The sequence below is a fragment of the Pseudopipra pipra genome, chromosome 6 (genome assembly GCF_036250125.1).
Source record: "Pseudopipra pipra isolate bDixPip1 chromosome 6, bDixPip1.hap1, whole genome shotgun sequence".
Classification (NCBI taxonomy): domain Eukaryota; kingdom Metazoa; phylum Chordata; class Aves; order Passeriformes; family Pipridae; genus Pseudopipra; species Pseudopipra pipra.
Window position 1 is genome coordinate 43,611,709 of NC_087554.1, and position 26,110 is coordinate 43,637,818.

The window sequence follows — 26,110 nt, forward strand, 5'->3', positions numbered from 1 at the left end:
CAAAGCATTAGAAACTGAGGAAAAGAAGTCTTCTATCAGGACCTAGTTTTCTCCAGTCTCCATCTCAACAGCCCATGGGGGGGTGGTTGGAAATTTTTATACTCCCGAGTTTGCATGATACAGGCTATTTCTACGTCAGATGTACACAGTTTGAGAGAAAAGATGTCTGTATTATGGTGCACATGCCAGAGTTGATATATGGAAGAAGTTGTTCCAGGTGACATCCTTTCCCTTCTTGAAAGGAAATAATTTAAACAGATAATCTCTTTACTGGGCTTTTAAAATCAATTCTTTTTTGCTGAACTCTTCATTTCTGGTCTTAGTACTAGATGAATGGATCAGTTTATTCCATCCACAAAAGTCTAGACTGAGTGACTCACAGCATTTTCCTCACTGGTCCTGGAAGAAGTTAAGCAGATGGCCAACCTTTTGAGGAATTTAAAGAGGATGCCCCCAGTATTAATGAGTACTTCCTGAATTTCAGGTGTTTTTTCACCTCTTTATTAATTTGCCATATGTTCTCCCATGTTTTCCTTCCCTTTATTTGGACATCCTTATGTTGCTTACCATGGGCATTAGAGCTATCTGTAATGTAACTGCACATGCCAAATGTGTTCACTCCATCGTGCCCCCAACCAACCAAACCTAACAGAAGTGCTTAAAAAACATTTTATTTCTTTTACAAGGTGGTTTTTTATGTGCATTAGAGATGCTGCTTCTTCCTCACCTGTTCCACTGATAACAGCTTCTCACAGAGGAGAGTGATTATTATTAAACAGGCTGACACTGTTCCAGATGTTTTGGGACTTTTTTTGTCCTAACTTAATCTTCTTTCCAGATCCTGGAGTAAAATCATAATCTTTTGCAACTTGCCATGAACTAGTTTAGTTAACCTTTGGAATTCACTGGTGCATGAAAAGCATGAATGACACATACAGGCTGGATAATCAGAAACACATTTTGCATACTAAGCAGTATGTGGAAAACAGAAAATATAATCTCATGCTTAAAATCTCACAGCAGGATAATGTCAGAAAGGATTTCACCCTTCATCTGCTTAGTAGAGAAACTTCAAATCTGGTCATACTCCACTTTCTCTCTGGAATCAAAAGTTGTCCACCGAGGAGTGGAGCATTAATTTGCTCCATGGTGGTTTGACATCTCTCCTATTCCTTCTGCTTTTGTATTCCATTCTCATAGTGCTACTGGAATTAAGGAACAAATATGGGCTTTGCTTCTGTTCAGCGACAAAGAAGATGTGGACTGGGGCAGTAGGAAAAGTACTTGTTTGTTGTAGAGAAATTGTTGGAATAAGTGCTGAAGATGATGCATGAAGAAATTCATTCTTCTTGTCTTTCTACTCCTCCTCCCTTTCTTTTGAATTTTGTTCAAGGAAAAAGGGATTTTGTAGCTCTATGTAGTAAAGCAGTTCCAAAAGGAAGAAAAATCTGACTATCTCAAAAGGGAAGGTAGTTACCATCTTGAGTCATTCATGGGCTGTGAAATGATAGCAGAAATTCAAAATGTTAAACTTCTTAGGAACCACAGGAAATGGTATCTGTACATGTCGGTTCTAATTTATTGAGTCATAGATGTGAAATAGAGAACTACCAATCTCTCTTCAGTATCAGCTGTGACATTAGAATTTTTTAAGAACAGAAGGTTAAGAGGGTAAGTGTGTACTTCTTAAATACCCATCTTTTGAGCAATGAGGTAATTGATTTGGTGTTTTCTCGTTCCTATTGTTCTGTGTAATAGAAATATGTAACCTTCAGTGGCAAGGGATTCAGGAACTGCTGCCTATGCTCCCATCTTTGTGCTCTGCTTTTTACATGCTGAAAGAGAAAACTTAGAATCAAGGTATAACACATCAAAAGTCTGTGTGGCTTCCTCGTAAACTGGACTCCATTGGAAAAAAAAAAAGAAACTCTGTGCCTACATGGAAGAGCATCAGTAGTATTATTTTGCTATTTAATGTTCTTCGATTTTCAGTAAGTGTATTTGGATCTTTAGACAGTCAGACTTAGTAGATTTATGATTCTCTTTTGCCATACGGACTATGATTTGACCACAGATAACAAAATCATTCCCACCTAGGTGAAAGAATGAGCTAGTACTCATCATTTTTGTTGATAGTTCTAATGACATTGAAGAAGACTACACGAGTCTAAAACCTGAGCTGTCTGTTTTCCTGTTGATCCAAGTTTTCTTAAAGATGTACTGAAATCCATGAGTAGGTGACAGCTTGTGAGGGGGCAAGGTTTTACTGTCACTTTATATCCAGTGTCAACTTCAGTTCTTGGGATAAACAGAGATTGTTGTCTTACAGAGTAATCAGTCCCCTCTGGTTTTCTGGCAATAAATCCACTTTGGACAAAAAGCTGGAGCAATCTGTGCTTTTATGGAAGACAGAGAATTTAAATTCAGATCCAGAGTCTGGATATAGAAACAAAAAGAAATTATACTTGACTGATGTACTGAAAGTCAAATAAATTTTCTTTTTTTACTTAAATGAATTCTAAGTATTTCTCAAATGAGACAAAATCTCTCTTAAGTTATTGTTAAATGCTGATAGATTTAAGATAGTGATATTTTTTCTTCTCTGTGTACTGTCTGTAAATTCTTTGGGTTTCTTTTGTGTGTGAATGAAATGCATTTCCTCTTTTTATTTGGTTTTGTTATCTGTTGGTTGGTTGGTTGCATTAAGATAGTCATTGTCCCTCTGTGCCTCCTTTATACTAACCTGTTCTTTGGGGGTTTTTTTGCCCTTTTTTTTTTTTTTTTTTTTTTTGCTAACAAAGTTGGGTTGACCAAAGCTGACCTGCAAGGTAGAGAAGGTTTTTCTTTCCCATGACTGGTTTGAACTCAAAGATGCTTTTATGTAACATTTGGTGCCTTTTACTGGATGCAGTCACACCTCTAAGACAGGAACAGAATGGCAAACTGTAGCCTCTGTGGAGGACAATATCTGGGTTGAAGAAGGACACAGCAAACAGTGGAGGTGCTTCGGTTGACCTGTGGGGTTTGACTGTATCAGAGTCTGAATAGCTGTAAGAGCACCAGTTGATTTCCTGAAAAGCCTCATGATTATTCAGGCAAGTAGCTAGTATCTACAGAGACATAGAAGGCCCTCGGAGCTTTGCAAAACAAACAAACAAACAAAAATGAGTGAGATCTTAAGGAGTGAGATCAGGAGGTAAAAGCTGGTTTGATTTTTTTTTTAACTTATACTTTGAAAAAAACCCAAAAACTGAAAACCAACCAGAAATAACTTTCTGGAATTTCAATTAAAAAAAAAATCTCTAAACTACAAGCTCCCTTAATATTTAGAATGGCATTTTACAAGCCATAATAATCTGGGCAGGAAGGGCTCCTCTCCGTAGGAGGGCCAACACAGAACAGAGAGCTGAGCATAGGAGCAGCAGTTAACACCAAGGGGAATGAGGAGGCCCCTTCTCCCCAGTCTAGTAGTCTGAGCTGCAAAAATTACAGTTATTGTGTGCCACAGAGCTCGTTCCCCAGCGGCTGTTGCTGCACCAACCATGTCAGAGGCACAGAGACACACAGAAGGTGTGTCCTTGTTGAGGGACTGTGTCACCAGGTCAAGGAGTTATGCGAGGAAGTCAGTAGGTTGTTGAGCATTCGTGAGAATAAGAAAGAAATAGATAGGATATTCTCAGAGACCGTGCAGACTGTTTCCCTGGGATTTAAGTGAGGAAACGTGCCTATTAGAAGTTAATAGGTCTTTGATACTAGTATAACCTGAAGATGTTTTCCATGGCATTGAAAGTGTATCCTTTTAAATATTCTTCCCAACTCATCTGGAGAGACTGCAATATAGAGGACAAATTAATTTATTCCTGAGTGTTATGGAAGTCAGTAAAAATGTTCCTAATTTTTAATGGAAAATGAGACAATGGTCTAAGGTATAAGGGGAAGTCAGGGGCATTGGACAGTGTCTCTGTTTAACAGTCCTGAAGCCACAGAGGGCTTCTGTTATGGTGTCAGCTTAGTGACCTTGAAATTTTATGTCTAAGCCAAAGGTTTGGTCTAAGGTTTTATTGTGAGAGAAAACATGTAAAATGTTCCTATGTCACTCTGTAGATAGAGACTTCCCAACATTTTTCATATCACTGAAATTAAGTTTTTGAGACTGTAACCATGTGCTTTGTAAACTCAGTTTCTATTCGCTGTGTTTACCCTGACAACCTGGTGATATTGCTGACCCAATCTAATGTAATAGATGCAATTTTCAGATTAAAATATTCCTGTTCTCTATTCCAGGTATAGGCAGGTAGCAATTACCTTTCCTTCAGGATATCACATGTATGTTTAGGTAGGGTTTGGCTTTCTATGGCTCAATAGGAAAGGATAAAAATAATTTTGGAGGAATAAGGATATTTTAACGGATAAACAATTTATCACTGTAGCAGTTGTTAATAGACAGAAGCATATTAAGAGACACCCTCTCGCCCAACAGGTAATGATACTGACAGTTTGAGATAATTTTAGCAATCGGATGCATACAAAACACTGAATCTGAAAGATTTGACAGCCTCCAGGTAGGCAGAAGTCAGTGTGGTGTATTTTGCTCTATGCATGTGGAGAATCTTACTGCAGCTGTGTTTTGTTGGCATCTCTGACCTATTCCCAGCTGTAAAAAGTTGAAGTACTGTCTTACAGAGGTTAGGGATTTAGAGACTATTAGGTGCTGCCCTGTGGTGAATTCTGAAGTTAATGTAAATGAAAGTGGTAAAAGATGAGATTTGAAAGACTATGAAATATATGCGGCCTGTGACTGATGTGATTAAAAAAGTGGCCTGGAACTACACCAGGGTGTAAATAAGTTTAGGATTCAAGTGTCCCGTGCCATCCATTCAAACTGTAGCAGTGAATTTGGGATTTGGATTAGACATCAGCAAGTATCAAATCTCTCTGGCTGCAGTCACTGTTCTTTCTAGTCACCTGTGTCCCCATCAGAATGCCGAATGCATGCACAGGAGTTCCTGCTCAATTTCTGATGTCCATTGAAGTGGATACAGCAGGTTCTGGAACAAACAGATTTGTTTTTTGTTTTGATTTTTCCAGACTTCTGAGAACCTAAAGGCTTGTCAGAGCTGTGAACATTATTCCAGCCCAAGCTCAAATTGTTACAGAAGTCTGAACACTATAGGAATATTTTCCCTTCATATGGAGACACCTGAAGCCTAAGGGGAAGCATTTGTCTTGAGTGCATAATCTGGATTATTGACTTTTCATGAAACCAACCTTTTCTGAATAGGTTTGGCCATTTCAGAATAGGCCATGAGGCTTGGTACTTTTGTACTGCTGTGATTTGCATAGGAAAGGGTGTTTTTTCAATTGACTGTGTTTTTCTTGTTCACATACAGCCCTTTCAGTTTTTCCTTTCTGCTTTTATTTTCTGTGTCTGAATGCTGTTTACTCCCTCTACTTTATTTGCATCTCCCTGTCCCTTGTCACATCTTGGGTGCTGGCATACTCCCTTTTATGCAGTTGATTTTTTGTTGTATGGCTGGGGTTTCTATTGGTTTTGGTTTTTTTTTAGTTCTTCCCTCACCAGCATGTGTATGAACATGTTGCTCAAGACCATATAGGTTGCTTAGAGATGGAGAGTGGAAGGGTGACAAGAGGGAGGAAGACATGTATATGCCAGGTTTCTTGGAGGGTAAAAAATCCCACCACCTTACCAGATCCATTCTCTGTGGATTGCTCTTGCCGCTGATTCCCTTCTCCTGTCACCTTGAGATCAATGTGCTTTCTGTGGGAGAAAGCACATTTGTGCATATTCGTTATTTTAACTATTCCCAGTTCCTGAAGTTTTCAGACCAGCCACTTATTTGGAACAGAAGGATTCTGCATCATAACTGACATCAGGTGAATGAAGCGTTCAGGTTCTGTTGAGGTACTGAAATAAGCGGCTGCATTTTCAGAGGACTAAAGAATGCTGGCTTTTGAGTTATTTCTGACAATCAGTAACTTTAAATTTGGAACCTGACAGATGTCTAACCTTATTTAGGTGATGAAAGGAATGATGAGTTCTTAACAAAATATGAAACTGAGAACTTGAAGAGCTGGCCTTGCAGTCCTTGAAAATCTCTTTGGCTTTTGGGTTCTGGTTTGCTATGTTAGTCTGTGATAGTCCTGCTTTCTACTACCTGTGACTCAAAATACAGGATCTAACTTTCTGAATCATGTGCTGAACCTTGACTATACTTTAGTTTAGTGTGCAAAGTAAATGTTGACATACCACCAATATGTATTTGACAATTATAGTATGTGTGATATGGTCCCTCCCATGAAGTGATAGTTCCTTCAGATTCAGACTCAGTTTTTCTCACTTTTTACCCAGAAAAAAATATTTTTTCCAAATTATTCTGAAACTAGAAAACTTAATGGGATTAATTTCATTTCTTACTTAACCTGCACTGAGTGAGTTCTGGAACAGGTTTATTTTCTGCCTTGGGTTTTCATTTCTAAGACCTGATGTCTTGGAAGTTCAGCCTCTCTGAGCTGAACTGGTACTGGACATTAATTAAGAAAAGCTGACTGCCTCTGGTTATGACAGAGGAGTGCTGACAGAAGTATATTGTAGATCTGTCATAGGTATAAATTGATGGTAACATCTGACTGGTAGTGGTAGAGATATCTTAGTGCTTGATGGCATTTGTATTTAGGAACTGTGGGACAAAAGAAGCACCTTATTCTGCAAAGACTGAAAAGATATCTTCTGTGTATTAGTTTCCTATTGCTTCCTAACCTCTTTGAAGATACAAGGGGAAAAGATGAGAGCATTTAGGGAGATGGAGAATGAAAATGGGCTCATGTTGTCATTGAACCATGCCTGTTGCAGATCTTCATCTAACTGAGAAAATAATGTTAAGAGAAATGGTTGATTCCTTTCAACAACAGTGAATTTTTGATGTGTGAAGGAAGGTGTTATGTATGAGAGAAATAACAGCTTGCTTATCTTCATGCTTATTGCTATTTGTGATCAAAGCATGAGGCAGTTGTGTAATAATCCTGTAGCTGCTGCATAAAGAAACTGATTTCTCATGTAACTGGAAAGAACAATAAACACAATACTATCTTTTATTCCTGAAGTTGCTTTTTCTGCAAAGGGCTTTCCAACAATACAGAAGGAATGGCTTTCCTTGCCAGTGAAACACACCTATATCTGTGGGATGCAACATGGCAGTTTTAGCACCATGCAGCAGAATTAATTTTTTTTAGTTTCAGGGCAAAGAGAAACCTACAATACAGCTGAAATTGCGGGAAAGAGTTAGGGTAGACGAAGTAATTTATCCAAGCAGAATATGGATAAGAGATCTGGCTGTTATAGTCTTCTAAGGTGATTTTCTTCAAATACTTAGTAGTAAAATAAACAAACAATACATCTGGATAGGTAACTTTGAAGAAAAGTGTAGTACTGGACTCCTTCCCAGGGAGGAAGGTGCAACAAATCCCAGATCCTGCAAGTCCTCAGATACTGAGCTGTTCCAATAAAAATTAGAGATGCAGACACAGGATCAAAAGGACATAGTTGAAGAATTCTGCTTTGCTATCTCAGTTGGTAGGCCTAGTCTGGACAGGATGAGACACAGCAAGTCACCCTTCTATCAGGGATGCTTTTCTGCACTGAGGACTTTTCCACTTTGATTCTATACCTGTGGCCCACTCATTCTCCTCTCCACTGTACATGTGGCATAAAGAAGGCAATGCGCCAAGCCCAGCTACAAACAGACAACAAAATCAGAGGTATTTCAGATTATCATGTGAAGACTGGTTCTGAAACTTTGCTTTTAAATACTTTGACTTCTTTAAGTGTTGTCAAAGGAATGAGATTAAAAATAGACCTTAGCCCTGATGGCATCAGTAATTTAGAAACAATTTTGCTGCTTTATATATAAGTTGTTTTTCATCTTCTTTCCTTGTTTGTTAGCACTAAAGGGCATGTGCGTGGTAACACAATCTTCATGTTTTATAAGTCTTCCTGTACTTCTATTGCTTTGCTCCCTAATCCAAAATCCTAATCTCCTGTGACATCCCTATTAGTTGCTCTGATCAAAATTCTGTTGCCACAGATGGAGGATTATGACATCAGGCAAAGAGTGTAAGCAGTAGGAGTAAATGAACTCTCTGAGGTCCTTTTATGATGCAAATGACCCATAATACTAAGGAGTGAGGCAAGGTGTAATAGCCAACATCTATGCTGTGCCATCACAACTGACTCTAAAGATGGCAGATCAGGCTTCAAGCTTCCTTGTGGTATTGTCAAGCTTTCAAAATTCCTCATTATTGGGTTTTTTTATTTTTCTTCTTTTTTTCCCCTCTGGCTACTGTGAAAGTGCTGTTCCCATATTCACAGTTGGTTACTGTAAAATACAATTCAGAAACTGTAATACTGGCCATGAATTCAAGTACTTTGGCTCTCTGGACTTAACACCTCAAGCCACAAGTATGAGGCCTCATGCAGCCTTATTCCTTGAGTAGAGTCCTTTCTCTTGGGGCACCTAGACAAAGGATATGCCCATTGTCAAGTCCAGTTACTGATTAAAGAAGAGTGTAGGAAGAGTGGAGAATCATTGTCATTGAAAATGCTGTTCTGCTCTGCTTCTATATAATGATGTTTACAGTTGATACTGTATCAAGTTTGCATAGATTCATAGTTACTTTCTGGATTTATTTTTAAATATATGTGTATAACTTGCTTGTTTATACCTTTAGAACATTCATATTTGTGGTCAGAGATTAGATGGTGGGATAGTGATGTACAGGAAGAGGTATCAGTTCATCATTCCTTATCCTCGGATAAGAATTCCTTATCCTTGGACATTTTAGGCAAAATGACAAATAATATTCTATTTCAGATTGTTAAATGTCATCCCTTCTTTTGCTGGGCCAGAGTAAATCTGAAGGAAGTGTCAGATCACAACCTGATGCATGTGTATCTATATATTTATACCCATTTTTTACACGAGTAAAGGCAGGAGGGAAGTGTGTACATACATGTGCCTTCCAGCCCACACTGGAAAGTCTGTCAGCTCTGTTGTAATCTTGGAAGTGATCTGTTAACTTCACACTGTGCTACTGAGACCACTGGGATTTACATGGCTGCAAATGAGAGTCAAGTGGGTGGAAAGAAGAGGCGGAGGGGAGGAGAAAAGTGTTGAAAAATGCTGCTCAACTTTCCTTCAGTATGGCAACATGGGGTTTTCTTGCTGTGGCTGCTGCTGCTGCCTCTTTTCAGTAGGTGAATTTTCTTTCAGAGATTTTGTTGTTTTCTTCTGTTATCCACACTTATGCTTCTACCTAGAGGTTTTGGGTTTTGTAGGTTTGTGGTTTTTTTAATAAAAAAATAAGGTTTTTTGTAGGTTTTTTTTAATAAAAAACCTACAAACATTAAGTGAAACTCTGCCAACTGATTCACACATTCCTTCTCATTGCAGGAGAGATATCCTACAAAGAAACACAGATAGCTAAAAAGCTTCTGAAATTCACCTATTCTGCTCTCGCAGAGGGGAAAGGTGATCTGGTGGGAAGAGCAGGAACCTTGCACCAAAGTTATGATGGTCCCTTCCTGGCTTGGTCTTTGAATTGTAGGAGGATTATGTTCTGACATGAGGCTTACAGTTAGATGTGGGTTCTACAAAGGCTTGTAAATATGGAAGTGCCCAGGTACACAATCTGAATACCAAAGAAATACTGAATACTTCAGTGAAATCATTATGGATGTTGTCAGATGGAGGTTGAAGAATTTCGTGTTAGCTAAAGATATTTGAAAATGCTGTCTCCATTTTGGTCTGTCCTATCTCATCTATATAATACCGATTGTAGTGTTGATGTGATGAAGAAATAAGAGTGAAGAGTAGGATAAGCCTCATGGAGTTGCTGTCATCTGTGATGACAGATGCTGGGAGGGGTTGAACAGTGGTTTCTTTGTCCTTGTGGTATTGTCCTAGACTGGAAGTGGCTAATAAACTGGTCTCAAGCAGCCTAGCCAGTTGATCCCCTTCTCTCTGCTTTATTTCTTTTGTTTCTTCTTCTTTTCCAACATTTGCAGGATACAGAATAGTAAATATGTCAAATGTATTTGTACATTTTATTTGAAGTACTGCACAACAGGAGTGGCATACCTTTGTCTAGAATGCTGAAGATAAAACACCTGCCCAGGAAGTAACTTCTAAACTCATGTTCTTGTAATCTGTGACTTGCAGCTTCACATCTGTGCTCAGATAATTCAGAATCCAGCTACCTCCTTGTGGATGTCATACTAGCTGTCATTCAGATTCCCTCTGTTCTGAAGATCACTTTTTTGCCTATTGCTTGGATTTTGCCTTTGCAAGGTTTATCTGAGTAGGATAGCAACTGTTAGCTACAAATCACAGCACAGTGAAAGGCTATTCTGTTAGTAGTGACTGCTTCCTTCTCTGCTTCTCTCAAAGGCATCAAACCACTCCAGAATAGAGAAGTGTTGTGGACTAATGTCCCCTTCTGGGGACTTTGTTGACGTGTTTCCAGAGGAACCTATGTAATACCACTGTTCACAGCTATAAAGCAAAGTTGTAGCCAGCTGAGGCTTCAAAACTTCAGTTTGAACTTCAGAACTTTTGGGGTTCTTTGGGTAGGATGAAGCATTGCTTGTGGGCTCATTTCCTAGCCTTCGTTTCCACCAGGGGATTAAACTTCTGGGAAAGCAGGACAACCTGGTCATGTTTGTTATCCTTGCATCACACCATATTTTATAGTAAACTTCTGTGAGCAAGCTTGGAACACGTGACTTGGGCCTGTGTAAGAGGGAATATGTTCCTGTTCCCTCTTCTTTCTTGCACTTTGTTACAGATTGCTGTTTTGTTGTGAAGTGTGCAGTTGTCTTTGTGCTCTTTCTTCCTGATTTTCTTGCATGTCCAGGAATGGAAGAATGTTTGGTTAGTGCTTTTTCTCTTCTGCATGAGGATCCTAATGGTAATGGTAGTGATTAATTGAAGCTTTTGTGGGCCTGACCAAAGTGATTCTCTCACCTTTATTTTACCCTTTTCTTGTCATCCCTTGTCCAGGACCAAGCACTACCTGCCAGGAAGATTCCTGTGCGAATCAAGGCATTTGTAATCAGCAATGGGAAGGCTTCACATGTGATTGCTCCATGACTTCATATTCTGGGAGCCAGTGTAATGACCGTAAGTAGACTTTTCCATTGTATTACTGAATTCTGATGTTTGGGTGCCCAGAGAACACATGATGAGTCATTCTTTCAATTGCAATACAACTTTACCAGCGTCAAAGCCAAACTTTTTTTTTCCTGGAAAGTTTGTATAAAGCATACAGCAGGTTATTTTCTTTTCTTATTAAAATGAAAATGTGCAATTCGGTATGTGTTGCTTTTGTTTGTGGTTTTTTTCTTCTCTTTGAAAGCTGACTCAACCAGGCCAGTGGTGGTAATTGATGTTAGCGGAATTCCTGGTTTAGAAGAACCAGGAATATTGTATGTAATATTTACATAGGTAAAAAATGGCTAGGTTTTCTGTACTGAATTATGCTTTGATATTTTTATTCAAACCTCGGTGAAAAAGATATGGAATGCCTGTAAAATGAGTAGTATTCTACTGAAATACCTGCTGTATGCTAAGATGAAGTATTGGATACTGTTTGCTAGAATGTTCAGTTAAAACCAAAGATCAGTTAAACATATGGCAGCACTGTTGTGCTTCTCGGCGTATTGATTTGCTTTATCTCAAAACATTGGATGTTCTTCTTGGCCAATTGTTATTAAGATCTCTGATAAAATAATTGAATAAAACCCTTAAATCTTCCTTTAGGGGGCAGATAATCAGCTTTTTGACATTCCCTCTGCTCATCATGATTTGGCCTTTACTCCTGCCTGGAGGGAGCAGATCAGTTAAGCTCTGCTGTCTGCCTACTGTTATTTAGGGTGACAGTCCCCTTCTCCCTCACTGCTCCAAGGCAGGGAACAAAGGAGCACATTATGAATGCTGTAGTAAGCACAACAGTAGGCTTCAATAATTTGGTTTATTGTGTGTGTAAATTTTAAAACCAGAGAAGATTCTTACAGTCCACTCTGACCACCTGCAGCTCAGAAGCTGCTGCTTTTCATTATTGGTGGTAAAATTTATTGGTGGTATCAGCAAAGTTCACTCAATATTGGTGTCTCAGCACTGTCATATTTGCAACCCTTTCTCTAAAAGTCTGAGATGTGACTGAGTTGATGGCACATATGACAAGCTGTTTAGCACATGGTGACAGTCTGTTTCTTCTGAAGGCTAAAAAGCCTGCTTTTCTGAGTAGTTTCTGTAGTGTTGCCTGCATTGGTCTCCCATTTCTCCCAAATAGTTCTCCCAAACAAATATTGGAAAGGCCTATCAACATTCATACTTTGATAATGGCTGTATGAAAAAATTACTGCTGACGCAGATTTATAGACTGTAATGCCATGCCTGGTGTTTTGGGATGCTTTGGAATTCAGAATTACTTCTTTGGGTCCAGAAAAAAATGTTTCGTATCGGAGTCACATGATCTAGTGCCAATTTTCTGCAGTTTTGTTTTGGTTTGTTTTTGTCAATTGGACACTCGCTTTCCCATTCTCAAACTTCTTGTTCAGTCATTCAGTTTAGACTTGCTAAGCATAGCACACAAACATGTTGTGGGAAAGAAACACGTCCAGGAAATCTCTGATACTCACAGTGCCCTTGTTAAGCTGTTGCTAATGACTTAGAGAAGGCTCTGAAGTATCAGGAAGGTTCCTGTGTCTGTAATTGGGCATTTCTTGCTGCTTTTTAAAGTTGTCAGCTGGAAACCATGCAGAGCAGAGAGGGGAGAGTTTGATATGAGTGGGCATGATGTGGGCAGCCTAGTAGCCAGTCTCTCAATGGCAGGCCTGGCTGGTGATTTAGAAATGCTCACAGGAGGATGTGGGTTTCAAAATGATCTGGAAAGGTAAGTCATGTGGACTCCTCCTGGAAGACAACAGGACTTCAACCAGGATCTTCAAAAAGTGCGTATAAAATTTTTTGTGTTTTGTTTTATTTATTTTTTTCTTTGTCATGTATCAGGACACTGAAAACAGAGTTCTACTCTCGATTCCCTGATACAGTTAGGAAGTGTTGTGAGTTGTGGAGAGGCATAAGGCTTAATTCCTATTGTACATAAGTCTAATGGAAGTACAGAGATCGGTATGTTAATTGAAGTAAATACTCTTTAGACTGGATTTTAGTGCAAATAATGGCAGGGGAGATACCTTCTGTGTAACCTGAAGCCTTTTATTTAGAAATGCATTAAGATCTTTGGTAGAATTTTTTTTTGTCCCCAGTGGTCTAATTCTATTAATTTAGTAGATGGCTGTTTCTACCTTCTGAGCACTCGTGGTCTCCCACTGATGTAACTATGGAGTATTGAAGTAAATAGAACAGGTCTAGTTTTGCACAATGGAAACAGTAGTAAAAGAATGTCTTACTATATGTATTTTGCCTTTCCATTTCTATTAATCAGCTTGAGTGTCCACACTGGAAAATTTGCATTTTCATGTGTTTGATGCAGAATATTTCAGTGCCTCTGAGACAGATAAATGAGACCTATGATGTTTTCTTCAATTATTCTTGATGATCTCCTTAGATTATCCCAAATTAATTATTAGTAGTTGTGATTTGTGTTTGGGTTTTTTAAATTATTTGCTGGGGTAAACTTTGCAAAGATATTTAGTCCTATCAATACTCAGGAAATCCTAGAGCACCAGTATGTCTTTGCTTTTTAATTTTTGTCTCAGGACTGGACTGTTAATCTTCACAATTCAGGTGCAACTGGCTAGGAACTGCTGTTTCTGAAAGATGAAGGGGAAGCACAGGTGGCAGAGATGCATGCTGTACACCTATAGACATATTTTACATTCACCAGGATTGTTTAATAAGACAAGGACTTAAATTTCTCGTGGAAATTATGATAAAGCCTTTGATTTTATCCGTTGTGTAGCTATGTTTTAGTTGTTCTTTACACTGTAGAAATCAAGATTCCTTGGAATAAGAAATTAATGGAAGCTATGGGGGCATAAATTCAGTTTTAATATGCTTCATTCCTTATTGTAAAATTGTACCAATATTAAAAAAACAAACAAACAAACATAGGAAAAACCCCCAGGCACCCCAGTCCGCAAATTTATTGGAGAAGGTCTGTTGTACACAAGTGAATTTAAGGATTTGCCCTGTACGCTGGCTGGTACCAACATCTGTAAAGAAATGCAGAAATAGAACTGATGGTATCATTGGGGATATACTGGTTCCATTCGCCTTGTCATTAAGGTCTGTTCTTTGTTTTTTGAAATTGTTCCTCATTCTTCAGTCTTTGGAAATGTTTTAATCAGTTCAGCATCACATTCAATAATTGTGGGCTTCCAACCTGTTTTCAGAATTTATGTATTACTCTAGGATGTAGGAAGTCAGTATACTGCAGTTAATTTAGGAATAACTGTTGAAATGCGTAACTTTAAGCATGTAAGGTAGCAGTATTAGAAGTTAACCCACAACATTAATGAAGTGTCTTGCATCTGGGATGAACTCCATCCTGTTACTGTTCCTAAACTGGATACAAGATGAAAACACGATAGTTAGGCACTCCAACCTACCTGAGATATGACCTGTATTTAAGCTGTTGTCCTATGAACAGCTTTACAGATTCTTTAACTTATTCATGTTCTTCTCTCTCTAGTCAAACAATTACATTTTCTTTTCTGCACAGAGAGAATGCATAGAAAGAGGCATTGGCAATCTAGCTAATGGTAGTGGTATATGTATGTCAAACTAGATCGTAGAAAACACTGCTTCTTACTCAGTGCCTCATGCAGATGAGTAACCCTGAGGGTCAAGCTTTCCAGGAGAAATTGCCAGGCTAAAACAAGTAAGTTTTAACGGAGGCTGTCTGTAAAAGATCAATGACCTGCAGCAATGACTAGTGCAAGCAGAGTATAAAACACCTTTTTGTTGTTGTTGTTTTGTTGGAACAGTTGTTAAGTCCATCTGCTGACTATTGATTGGCTTTTTGGAGGGGTTATTTATTCATTTATTTATAAACTCTGGGTTTTTACTGTTAATCTGTGAATCACATTTGGAGGAGGGAAGGATTGGAGGGAAAGGGAGTCATGATGATTTTGCTTGTTTATTCATTAATTTAGCACTGTCACAAGAAGAGCTTTTGATAACTTCAGTTCTGTAATCACAATGATGCTTTCTAGCCAGGACATTTTTTTCCCCCTGACTTAAAAGGAAGGATATCAAAATTAGCAAAAAAAGTCTAAACCAAATACTTTAGAGTAAAGCACAAAGTATTTTTGATCAATTGAGGAAGACTGAAGCTGGTCTCTTTGCCACATGTGTGTTCTAGGTGAGATGCCAAGGATATCTGAACAGATCCATCCCTCTTGCATTAATACCCTTCCTTTTTGCACTCTACTAAGTAAGTGAATGAGTACCTAAGTATATTGATGCTTCTGGAGCATTGTCTGTAAACTAGGTTGCAAAAAGGCAGTGGCAGAACTAGTTTCCCTCATGCCTGCTTAAATAGCGTGGCAGAACTGTCATTAGAAGAGACTGCTAGAAGGGGAAATGGCTAAATGAGTAACCCTTACTTTATGCTTTATTCTGCTGTGTTCATGAGCCATTTGCACTCCAAACTTACTTTGCGCCACCGAGCAGTTAAGCTCATGCTCTCTGTGGCAGGATTCAGACCTCCAGTCAGGAGATCGACCCTATTCCCTCTCCCTTAGTATTTTGTGTTTTTCATCATCTGGGCCATCCAGACTTCATGACCTCCTTTAATGTCAATGCCAGCATACTCAGCTTGATTTACTTAGAGAACCCTCTTCATTGTTCACGTTTAATTATCACCCATTCGTTTCTAATGTGCCCAGCTTACTCACTTACTGAGTCAGAGAGCAAGAGGTTGCTAGTATGTAGAAAATAAATCTGCATAGACTTCATTAGGCATGCATGGCTAAACCAGTCAGCTGTTTAAATATCAGCACGCTTAGGGATTTGCCTTTGATACTACAGAGACATCCGCCCTACATGAAGCAAGAGTCACCTCCGATTTATCTTGAGTGAATCATACTTCATTACAGCAGGTCAGGCACTCTGCCTACTTCTTACTTCCCTTCTCATGCTTTGCTCTTGCTTACTTAGTGCTCTTTTACATGTTATAACTAGTGTTTTCTGGCTGATGGCTCATTTTGAGTTCCTAACCTAAGCCTTTGGTGTTTGCTGACTGTGAAAGACCTTATCCTCTGAGAACTGGGATAAAAAGGAAGGGAAATGCAACTGTGTGCTTTAGTACATGATGTAAATTGTACCATTGTGATTTGGGTTATAAACCCTGCTTTCACCCTTCTTACCACTGTTTACTTTCATTTGCGCTGCAGCTCCAGGAACTGTAACATCTTTAGGGCAAGGATCTGGTGCTACTTCTTATTAAAGCACCATGCACTTTTCTGATGCTTAGTAATAGCCCAGTACATAATTGCCTTAGCACTTCAGTGGTTTAAGAATGCTCATTGCTTTTCAGTGTACTGAAAGGCATTTTCCTGCCCCTAAGTAACAGCTGTAAAACATCAGATCAGACTGCAGATCAAGAGCTTGTTTGCCCCTTTTTCCCTTTGGGAGTCATCTGGAATAGGCAGTGCTGTTAACATTAGAGGGAGAAATTTGTGCGTCCCTGTTTGAGTGAGAAAGAGGGAATTTGAGTGACAGGTGCTTCCTGCAATTGCTTCATCTGCTCCTTCCAGCTTCTCAAGGTGCCCTGACATAAAAATGTTTAATGTCAAGCTAGCCAATGTCATTTAAGTGTTTAATTGTGAAAGCTAGCCAACTTTATCCTTTTGTGATCCCCAAAATGCAGATAAGTCTCTAGTGAGTAATTTAATTTGGATTCCTTCAACAGCTTGGCAGAAGGAGCATTTAGAATGAGAGCTGCAATCAGTCATTGATATCTGTGCACACCTGCCTGCTGTCAGCACATAAGATGTGGTCCAGCCATGCTACAGACTTCAATAGCATGGAAGGAGAGGGACTTTTTACAGGTGGGAGTGATTACAGCTTCTGTTATCAACCTCTGAGCAGTTCAGTTAATTCTCTTCCTGACACTGCTCAGCAGCTATGCCATTTTCATAAGCATGTCACAGAAGGCTTTTGCCATAATTGTGTTGCTTGTGATCTCTGTTCTCTGACAGTATTTTTTTCTTAATGTGATACTTTTTGGTAGTCATGGCAATAATTATAACTTTTCATCTTAAAACTAGCTGAGTGAGTAGTACTGTGTCCTAGGTATTTTGTCCCATGAAAAAGCTGACCTCTGAAACGGTTCCTTCTGTAATGGTACACCCAGGGTGTAAGCATTGATAAGACATTGATGTAAGTTGATGGCAGTAGCAGAAATATTGCACAGCAGAATAGGAGCCTCTGTTTGTTCTGTTACCCCAAGCTCCATTTGTCAATGATGATCTCTAAGCACATCTTTCAACTAGATGTAAGATAATAAATTAAGTGTTCTAAATTGTCAAGTGTAACAAGGATTTGATTAATTTTAGATTTAGATTTTTCCTTGTAATATCCTGCACGTTTATATTTAAGAAGCAGTAAATGTAAAAACTCAGGAAAACACTGAAACAAACTTCAACCGTCAATTTTACTCTTTAAAGATTCTTTTCTTCTTAGAGCAGCTTCTCCACAGAAGATGATGGAGTACTAAATTTGGAAGATAATGATAAATATATGTAGAGTTGGATTCTATGGTCAAAAGTCATCCTGAGCTTGAGGACCTTTATTTTAAGTGGATTTTTTTTTTCACGTAATGCTGTGAAACTTTTATCCTCAATTGTATTGTCCAAATACTTCCAATAATCTCACAATAACTATGGTTTCATCAGCATGAGGTATTTTGAATGCCACGTGGTATGCAGCTAATACCTGTACTTTTGCAGAGAAGAGAAAAAAAATCCTTGCAAAATCCAGCTTGTCTTTCAGCTGTTGCTGTTGATCTGCAACAGGATACCCCAGCCACCAGTCCAGGTGAAAGCACAGCTGACTTTGATCATTGCCTCCAATCCTCTATGAGTCTGTTGTAACTGGCAGAATGGATTATGAAAAAGTGATTCCCATGCTGAGTCTACTATCCTGCATGGAAGCTCTGACTTGCAATAATTTTTAATCCATTTTTTGCCCCAGCTGGGTTTTGTGTGCTCTCCCATCTTCGCAATACCCAACTGAGTTAGATATCTGTGCTTTTAAGTGATTGCTCTAAGTCTGATGTGTCATAAGTGGAGTGTAATGGTGTTGATGAGATGGGGTAGGGTTCACTTAGTGCTTTCCCAGACAGCATGGAGCTGTCTGCTGCAGCACACACCATATTGCCTTCTTATTCCTGTTGGGTCCTCAAGGTGATTATTGTTTATTTCCCAGGCCGTCTACATAGAAAAGAGTTTGCAAAGAGGAGCCTACATTAGTGGGTGAGAATAAATAGGCAAAGATTGATCTTTTGTATTTTATGGGCTAGTCTTTGTGGTAGCATTTATAAATACAAAGTAAGTATTTTAATTTCAGTGAGGTAACTTGAGATTTATGCCCATATTGGCAGATCAAAATCTGGCATGGGATTCTCAGAGTCCACATATCAAGTATGTCTAATTGTTTTCTATTTAAGACGCATATATATGTTTTTATACCTTAGACTGAAAGCTGCCTTTAAGATTACAGTCATTATGTGGACAAATCTATGTAATAAAATATTTACAGGGTGTGGGTAGCTAAGAGAATGCCAATGTACAGAGAGATTCAGGCAGTGCTACAATTTTTAAACTTTTTCTTCTTGCTGGCTTTTGAACCTTTAAGTCTGGGGCTACTTAAGGGACAAGGCTGGGATCAGTAGGGAGAGAGACAGATCTTTTATGCTTACTCTGTTTTTTACAATGGAAATTGTTAACAGATAAACAAAGGCAGGAGGAGTCAGAGGTCTTGAAAGAGATTCTTTGTTCACTATCCAGACTACCTAATGTACTAATTATTTCCTGTCATTGATAGAAGGCTACCTATTGATCTCCACTGGAGTTTAGCTGTATATAGGAATATACCTTTATTACGTTGCAGTCGTGTTACTCAGGAGCTGGTATAATAATCTCAGCTGTAGAACACTGGGGATTAGATGAAAAACCTTGACTAAAGTTATCTTAATAATGATCCCTGAGGAGCAGATTGCAACTGGCTGCTTGGGTACCTGTGAAACAAGCTTTGTGCAAGGGAGCATATTTTGGATTTTATTATCTTTGTGAGGGTGTTTCGTTGTGTATTGACATCCAAGGCCTGCGAAAACACCAGGAGTGGAGTCTGGGACTTCAGTTCCCTTTTGCTGTCCTTAGAGATTTTGGGTCACAAAAGAATTTCTCTGATGATGGAAGGAAATAGACTTTTCATTAAAAATCCCAAGTATAATTACATAACATGAATTCCATTGGGGTGTAAATGTTAACTGAAACCCCAGTTAGCTAACAGCTGTCCACAGAAGAAAAAGCTTTCAAATCTGTGAATGTCATTTCAATCTCTTGGGTGCATAAAGTGCTGGTGAAAATTTTTAATGGGTGGTAGTTTAATCAGTGAAAACTGCACATTTAGGGCAAGCAAAACTTTTCCTATTTCAGTGAAAATCTTAGAATAGCTCAACAGAAAAAAAATGAAGGAATAAGGAAGCAGGATGTGGCTGATTTCTTTATTTTCAAAACAAATTTCAGGATTTATTGACTACATCAAAAGGTTGAATTTATTTTTAACATTAGCAGAGAATATTTAAAAACCTAAGAAAGAAGAAAATTAATCTTAGTTGAAAAGTGTTGACCTAAGTTAGCTCATCTTCCTCTGCCTAGGTTTATTATTGAATCAGCTGCTGTGCTGTGATTTCCTGAGGCTCTTCCCAGACTTCTGTGTTGGAGATAAGCAGCATGGGCCTGTGGTGGCCTCCCTGGCCTGGAAGATGCCTTTCAGATGCTTCAGTTGCCAGCAGGGTACTTGAGAGGGTAATCTTGGGCAGGATGGGGAAAGAGAGTAGAAAATTACACCATCCCTAGGAAAACAGAGTTTGATCTTTGTAGTGTGCTTTTGTTCAAGTGTCTCTAAGCCTCATCCCAAGAGTAGTTGTGCTCACGTCTGTTGAGTAACTGTCTCAGATAACATAACTGACCTCTAGTCCAGAGTGTCTTGACTAGACTCTGCTTTAGTAATACAACTGCCAAATACAAGCATATTTTTCTTCCAAAGAGACTCTGGCATGTTTATTTTGAAGGAATTGTGGTTGGAGCTCTGTTCTTCCTTTTGTCTCTGATCTGAAACCTAATTGCATTGCTTGACCACAGCAAAGCTGGTGTCAGGTTTGCTGGCTTCCCATAACTATCTGTCATATTTGTTTTCTTTCTTTTTTTTTCCTTTTTCAGATTCACTAAATGACCTTCTGTCTGTTACAATTCTGCCCTCTGATCTCAGGCAAATGATGAAGATAGATAGCAATATCACAAGCCATCCATCATGCAGTTTGTAGGTCCCTTGGAGACATCTGTGTCTTAAAGAGTTCATCTGTCACAGATAGTTTTATAATTGAAGACCACAAAATGCAGAAGAGATGGCTAATATCAGTATTTCTTTTTACTGCTGGGGACTTCAGCAGTCAGGTGTCTTTCACTTGGAAATGCAGACTGTCAGGAGAAGTGCCTGTGCACTGGGGTTTAGATTATGGATCCAAGCACGTTATAGAAGGCAGCGCAACTGCTGACATCAGCAAAGACTCATTCTTCTGCTTTGCTGTTGTAACACCGGACTGGTTGTGTTACCAGTGCAGAATGAACTAAGCAGACCTGGCTTTTGAGCCCTTGCTCTGTGTGAATGAGCAGAAGCTCTCAGAAGCAGTGACTGTGAATCTGACTGCTGGTAAATGGTCGCAGGCGCTCCAGCTATGCAACGTGGGACAGGAGAAAGTCTGGTTGAGGGAGTGTAGGTGTCTGTGAGAGAGAGAAATACCAGTATATATCTTGAGGTCAATGGGCATAATATTTGACTTCAGAAAACATGAAAGGTTACCTAATGGGGCATGATTTTGATCTCTTGTAACCGTACTGTCAGCTGTGCAGAATATATATCTGGTAGATGAGTTGCTATGCATAGATACCTGAAATACCTGTCTGAACTATTGCTGAGTTGTGCACATTTGCATGGTATGTTAAACTAGGTAGGGCACCATATTAATCCTACATGCTATATGATGCTGAAGCATATAGTGCTGTAGCATGGAGAACATCCTGTGTATTCATCTCGTTATAGTTATTTGAATGCTGGAAACTGAGGTTAGACAGAATTGTCTATACTTCCTGTTGTTAAGCACAAATCATAAGAATTAGGTATTTGTACTGTCATAAAAAAAACAAACAACCATAAACAAAAAAACAAACTCCCCCAAACCACCGGTCTGTTTTCTCCTTTTTTTCTGCATGCTTTTGCACTTGTTACCAGTAGTGAATTTACTCTGCACTTGTCCCAGCTGGAAGAGGTTAGAGGCTTTAATCCCTTACCTCACCTTACTGAAATAGAGATACTTCTGATGGACACTTGAAACATGAATTTGTGCTTTGTCTTAAGCGAAGTATCCTCAGAGAGATCCCCGCTTGGCTGTAGAATTGCTACTGGTAGCTCATGTGCATGGAATAGCGATAGTTCAAATCATTTAAACTTAATTTAGGCACACCAGAGAACATACTTAGCCCAAATATCACACTTGAGAGACCTGTGCTAAACTCATTATGGTATCTATTCAAAATGCATAGACAATATATTGTAGTGCTTTCTATTTTAAAAATCTTTCATCCTGGAGAGCAGGATAAACTAAGAAAAATCTTTGAAGTATTTGCTAAAGTAGAGCTAGGTATAGCACAATACTTTAGATGGAGCTGAAAGTAAGAGCAACTATATCCTCCTCCACAGAGACCCCTGTATTTGCCTACCTCCTTTAGAAGCCAGGACATTTTATGCTTTCTGTTGCAGATATGAATTTCTACCTGTCAATGAAATAGAAACTAATCAAGTCTTCATGCTTTCAGTGGTGCCTGGACATCCTTATTTATGACCAGTAAGATGTGAACCAGCTGGCTAACTTAAGTTTCTCCTTCTCAGATGCTCTGCAAACATACCTCCACATTTGGCAACAAATACTTAAAAGGGTTGAATAACTGCTTTTCTCAGTCTCCTTCTTTTTCTAAATGGAAAAGGGCTTTTTTCTTTTCCAGTACTAAATAGGTGGAACAATAGGTTGTTAGTCCTGGCAGGTTTATTATTTAGAGACTTGTTTTCTTTGCCCACTTTAAGCACAGGAGATTCACACTTGTGAGAATAGGGTGCTCACAGCTGTGCCAGGCCTGCTGGCAAATAACATTCAGTACAGATGGTTGTCTGCCCACACTCTATTTATGAAGAGGCCCCCAGTGTTTATGTTAACGGTGATGAGTTTGAGAGATAAAAATAGGGAGTTGTTTGTTGTTCATTTGTTCTTTATAGATCTGCAGTGAACTTTTTTTATAAAGCACAAATTCGATAGAGAGATTTGTTAACCTTCTAGAAGAGCAGGCTGTCAAAAAGCCAAGCTGCAGATGTCTGAAGTGCTGAAATCCTTATTCCTTGTTTCTTATACTTCTTCCATTCACTCCACAAGATGGTGCTGTGTTCCCACAGAACCCAGACGTATTTTGCTTGACTTTTCCCAGGCCCTTGGTGGGTATTTAGACTATGAAAACCTGAAATGAAGTTAGAAATAATTTCTATCTTCCAGTTGCCTTTTCTCCTCTCCAAATTAATATCAAAAAGAGGTTTTCTAAAATCACCTAAGGTTTTGTATAGTGCTCTGCAGTTTACATCTTCCTTGATATTTACTGAGTCCTGAGGCTTTGCCATGATTTAAAGGGGGTTTAGGTCACCATCCGGAGGCTACTTCAAGATGCCAGAGTTTCAGAGCAGCCATACTAAATAGCAGACAGAAGAGCAGAGACTGTGTTGTCTTGTCTGTGGTTGTTCCATGTTGATAGCCTGCTGAGTTAGGAAGACATCTGCATGTTGCAGGGGTCTGCCTAGTTCTACATTTATTTATTCATTTGAGTCTTGTGCTTAATGTTCCAGGGCTTCAGCCCTGGAAACTTAAGTTATCTAATCTTGTAATTTAAAAGAACTAGCAGTTCTGGTCTTCTCATTCTCCTATCATATCCTTTCCTATTTGTGGAAGCTGTGGTTTTGGGAGCTATTGTGTGTTTTATTTCTTCTGCTTTCAATTAGATTTGGAGTAAAGAAATACTGGGATACTGTCCTTGCGAGGGGGAAAGATGGGCAGCTGGTCTTTGGAAAGGCCGAAGTCCACCAAGCTTCTGCCACAAGGTGGAAAGAGACTTCTGGGAAAAAAAAGAAGGAAAGTCACTTTTCACAAACTGGCTGGGGTATTAGCCTGGGTCACTAAAGTGAGTTTTCTGTCAGTGTGGAAAGTAATAGAAGTGACTCATTAGTTATTTTTGAAGTCATGGATAAAGAACTTCCATTTGTTCTTCAGAACAGATTCTTTCTTTACAGAAACAGTTGTCTTCATCCATGGCATGACCTTGGAGTCTGCCATTTTAGCTTCTTGATTATCACTCCTATCTTTGTGTGTTGTAGATGTGTGCTCAGCGTCTTCACAGCTCTGCCTCTCATTTCCTCGTGCTTCCATAAAGAACAGTCTGACCTCACTTGTCCTCTCGCTTTTGTTCTTAGCATTTTTCAAACGCTCAAACTTGCACTGTCCTGGTTTTCTGCTGCCTGAGAGTGGATTCTTGATTTATAATTTCTGGTCTCAAATCCCCAAAAGTGGTGTGTAGGTGATTAGTAGAGAAGAGGTACAAAATCCTTACATGCCTAAATGAGGCTGAGACCCTTGCCACTTTTTAACTCCTTATAACTGGTCCAGATTAATGTGGAACAACTGCAACTCCAGGGCAAATCAGTAACAGTTTTCCATTTCAAATACCCAAAGTATGACCAAAACTTTATGAATAACACTGTGAGGGTGTTTTCTGCGTACAATGTGACATTTCCTTTGCTCTCCACAAAAGTATGCATGTTAGCAAGTAAGTGAGCTCTTCTTGCTGTTCCAGTTAAGTGACTCATGTTTACTACATATAGATTATACTGAGCATTGGAGACCAGACTGGGTCACAATGCACCAGGAACTTGAAGGCATTTTGAATGTGAAAGCAGGGACATGGGTGAAGTAGATTAGTACAAAGCAGATACTTGTTAGTATCCATGGGATGTTGTGAAGGCCTTCCCCTGAACTGCTGCAATCCATGTGTTAGTATCTTTGCTATATCCATTCATCTGTTCACGAGCTCAGCTGAACTACACTGGTTTGTATCATAAGTAGGTATAATCTTAGGTCCTTTTGAGTCTCCTGCATGTAGCCTGATAAGTATTTCTTGTAGACACAGCTTGAGAACCTGAAAGTATCTATGTGAAGTTAGATGGGCATAAAGTGCAACTTTATCACTGGTTCTTAAAACAAGCATTCTTGGTGTTGGCCAGTTCATCTAAAGACACACTCATTAATAATCTTAAGACAGGCTTTAAGAAGAAGAAGAAGAAAAAATAAAGTTTATTCTGGTAAAATAAAGGGTTAAGTGCTTAGAAAAGAATTTCAAAACAATTTTTGGACAGGAGCTTTTGAAAGACTAGTTTCTAAGCTTTTTCCAAAACCCTTTCAAAAAAACCCAATTTGGTATTCCCGAATTAGATTTCTTATTCTCTTGTGCCTAATGCTGATCTTACACACACTCTGCAGATTTGCAAAGAGATCACTCAGATCAAATTTTAAATCTCTGCCTGCTGCTTTAGCTGTCTGTATGGATTTCTTTCATATTTTTTCACAATACATCACTTAGCTATTAAAGTTGCTGGCAGTTCAAGCAGGCATTCTCTTCATAAGGTAGCTGTGGAGGGCTACCTTCTGAAGTGTTTGCTTCACTGTTCAGATTCCAAGTTGAGGATTCTTTTGCTACTTTTGTCTGCCTTTCTGCCTCAGAAGAATTTAACCTAAAACTTTCATATTTACTGATCAGCACTAGAGAGAAGCCTGGTAAAGAAAGCACTAAATTGTTTAAGTAAGATTAAGTTCAGACTGCATGGAAACATCCTCCTACTTTGCAAACTAAATGGAACACTCACTAGTGTCAGCTTGCTTCAGAACTGTGAAAAGGCTAAATTTGATCATGACTAAACACAGCTGAAAAAAACCTGTTTTCTATCTGCTACCATACATGTTACCAATTTCAGGGGAAGTTATTTCAGCTTTTTTTTTTTGGTATCAGGTGATCTATTCATGATTGCATAAATAGACTTTGTAAGATATTTCATGATGAACAGGAAAACATTTTTATCATCTGGGTAAGGATACTGAAGGACCTTAACAGCTGAGAAGATCCAACAAGGAAGGTGACTTGGAGACATGAATATATATATGTTAGGACAAACAGAAGTAAAGGGGCAATGCCTATGTCTCACAGCTGAAGTATTTCTCACTCTTTTGGGAGCATCTCTGGATGAGAAGGAAGGATTTTCACTGTTTAAATGAAGGAAATTTAATGGTCATGGACAATAGTAATGAATAAGGCAATTCTAGAAGAAACCCCTCAAAGAACTCAGCAGTTAAAAAAAACCCAAACCAAACACCCACATGCACCCCCCCAAAAAAAACAAACCCAAACCAACCCCATAAAAAACCCATACCATAAGTTTTTATCTATTTTTCTAGTATCAGTGTGTAGTCAATCAGAAGGCAAAAGTTCTAGGAATGTATCTGCTTCTCCCACCATCAATCCCTTTCATGAGTTCACAGAGGAAATTTTTTTTTCTTTGAGTAAGGACTTAGAAATGAAATAGCCTCCTGTCATGAAGGTTAGTTCTAGGTATCTCTAGAAGCAGGTGTAGCCACTTGGGGTTAGGCCTTGTTGATGCAGCAAAGAATCCCTTTGGCTCTATGTTGCACGTGCATTCCAGTT

General features: G+C 38.9%; 1 protein-coding gene across 29 annotated transcripts in view; it reads left to right on the plus strand.

Annotated features, from left to right (window-relative positions):
- Nucleotides 1–26,110, plus strand: part of NRXN3 (neurexin 3) — a 996,746-nt gene that overhangs the window by 448,848 nt on the left and 521,788 nt on the right. For all 29 annotated transcript variants that reach the window (XM_064658888.1, XM_064658884.1, XM_064658876.1 and 26 more), the window contains one exon: nt 11,076–11,195. In XM_064658888.1, the coding sequence (XP_064514958.1) occupies nt 11,076–11,195 (120 nt within the window). The remainder of the gene's footprint in view (nt 1–11,075; nt 11,196–26,110) is intronic.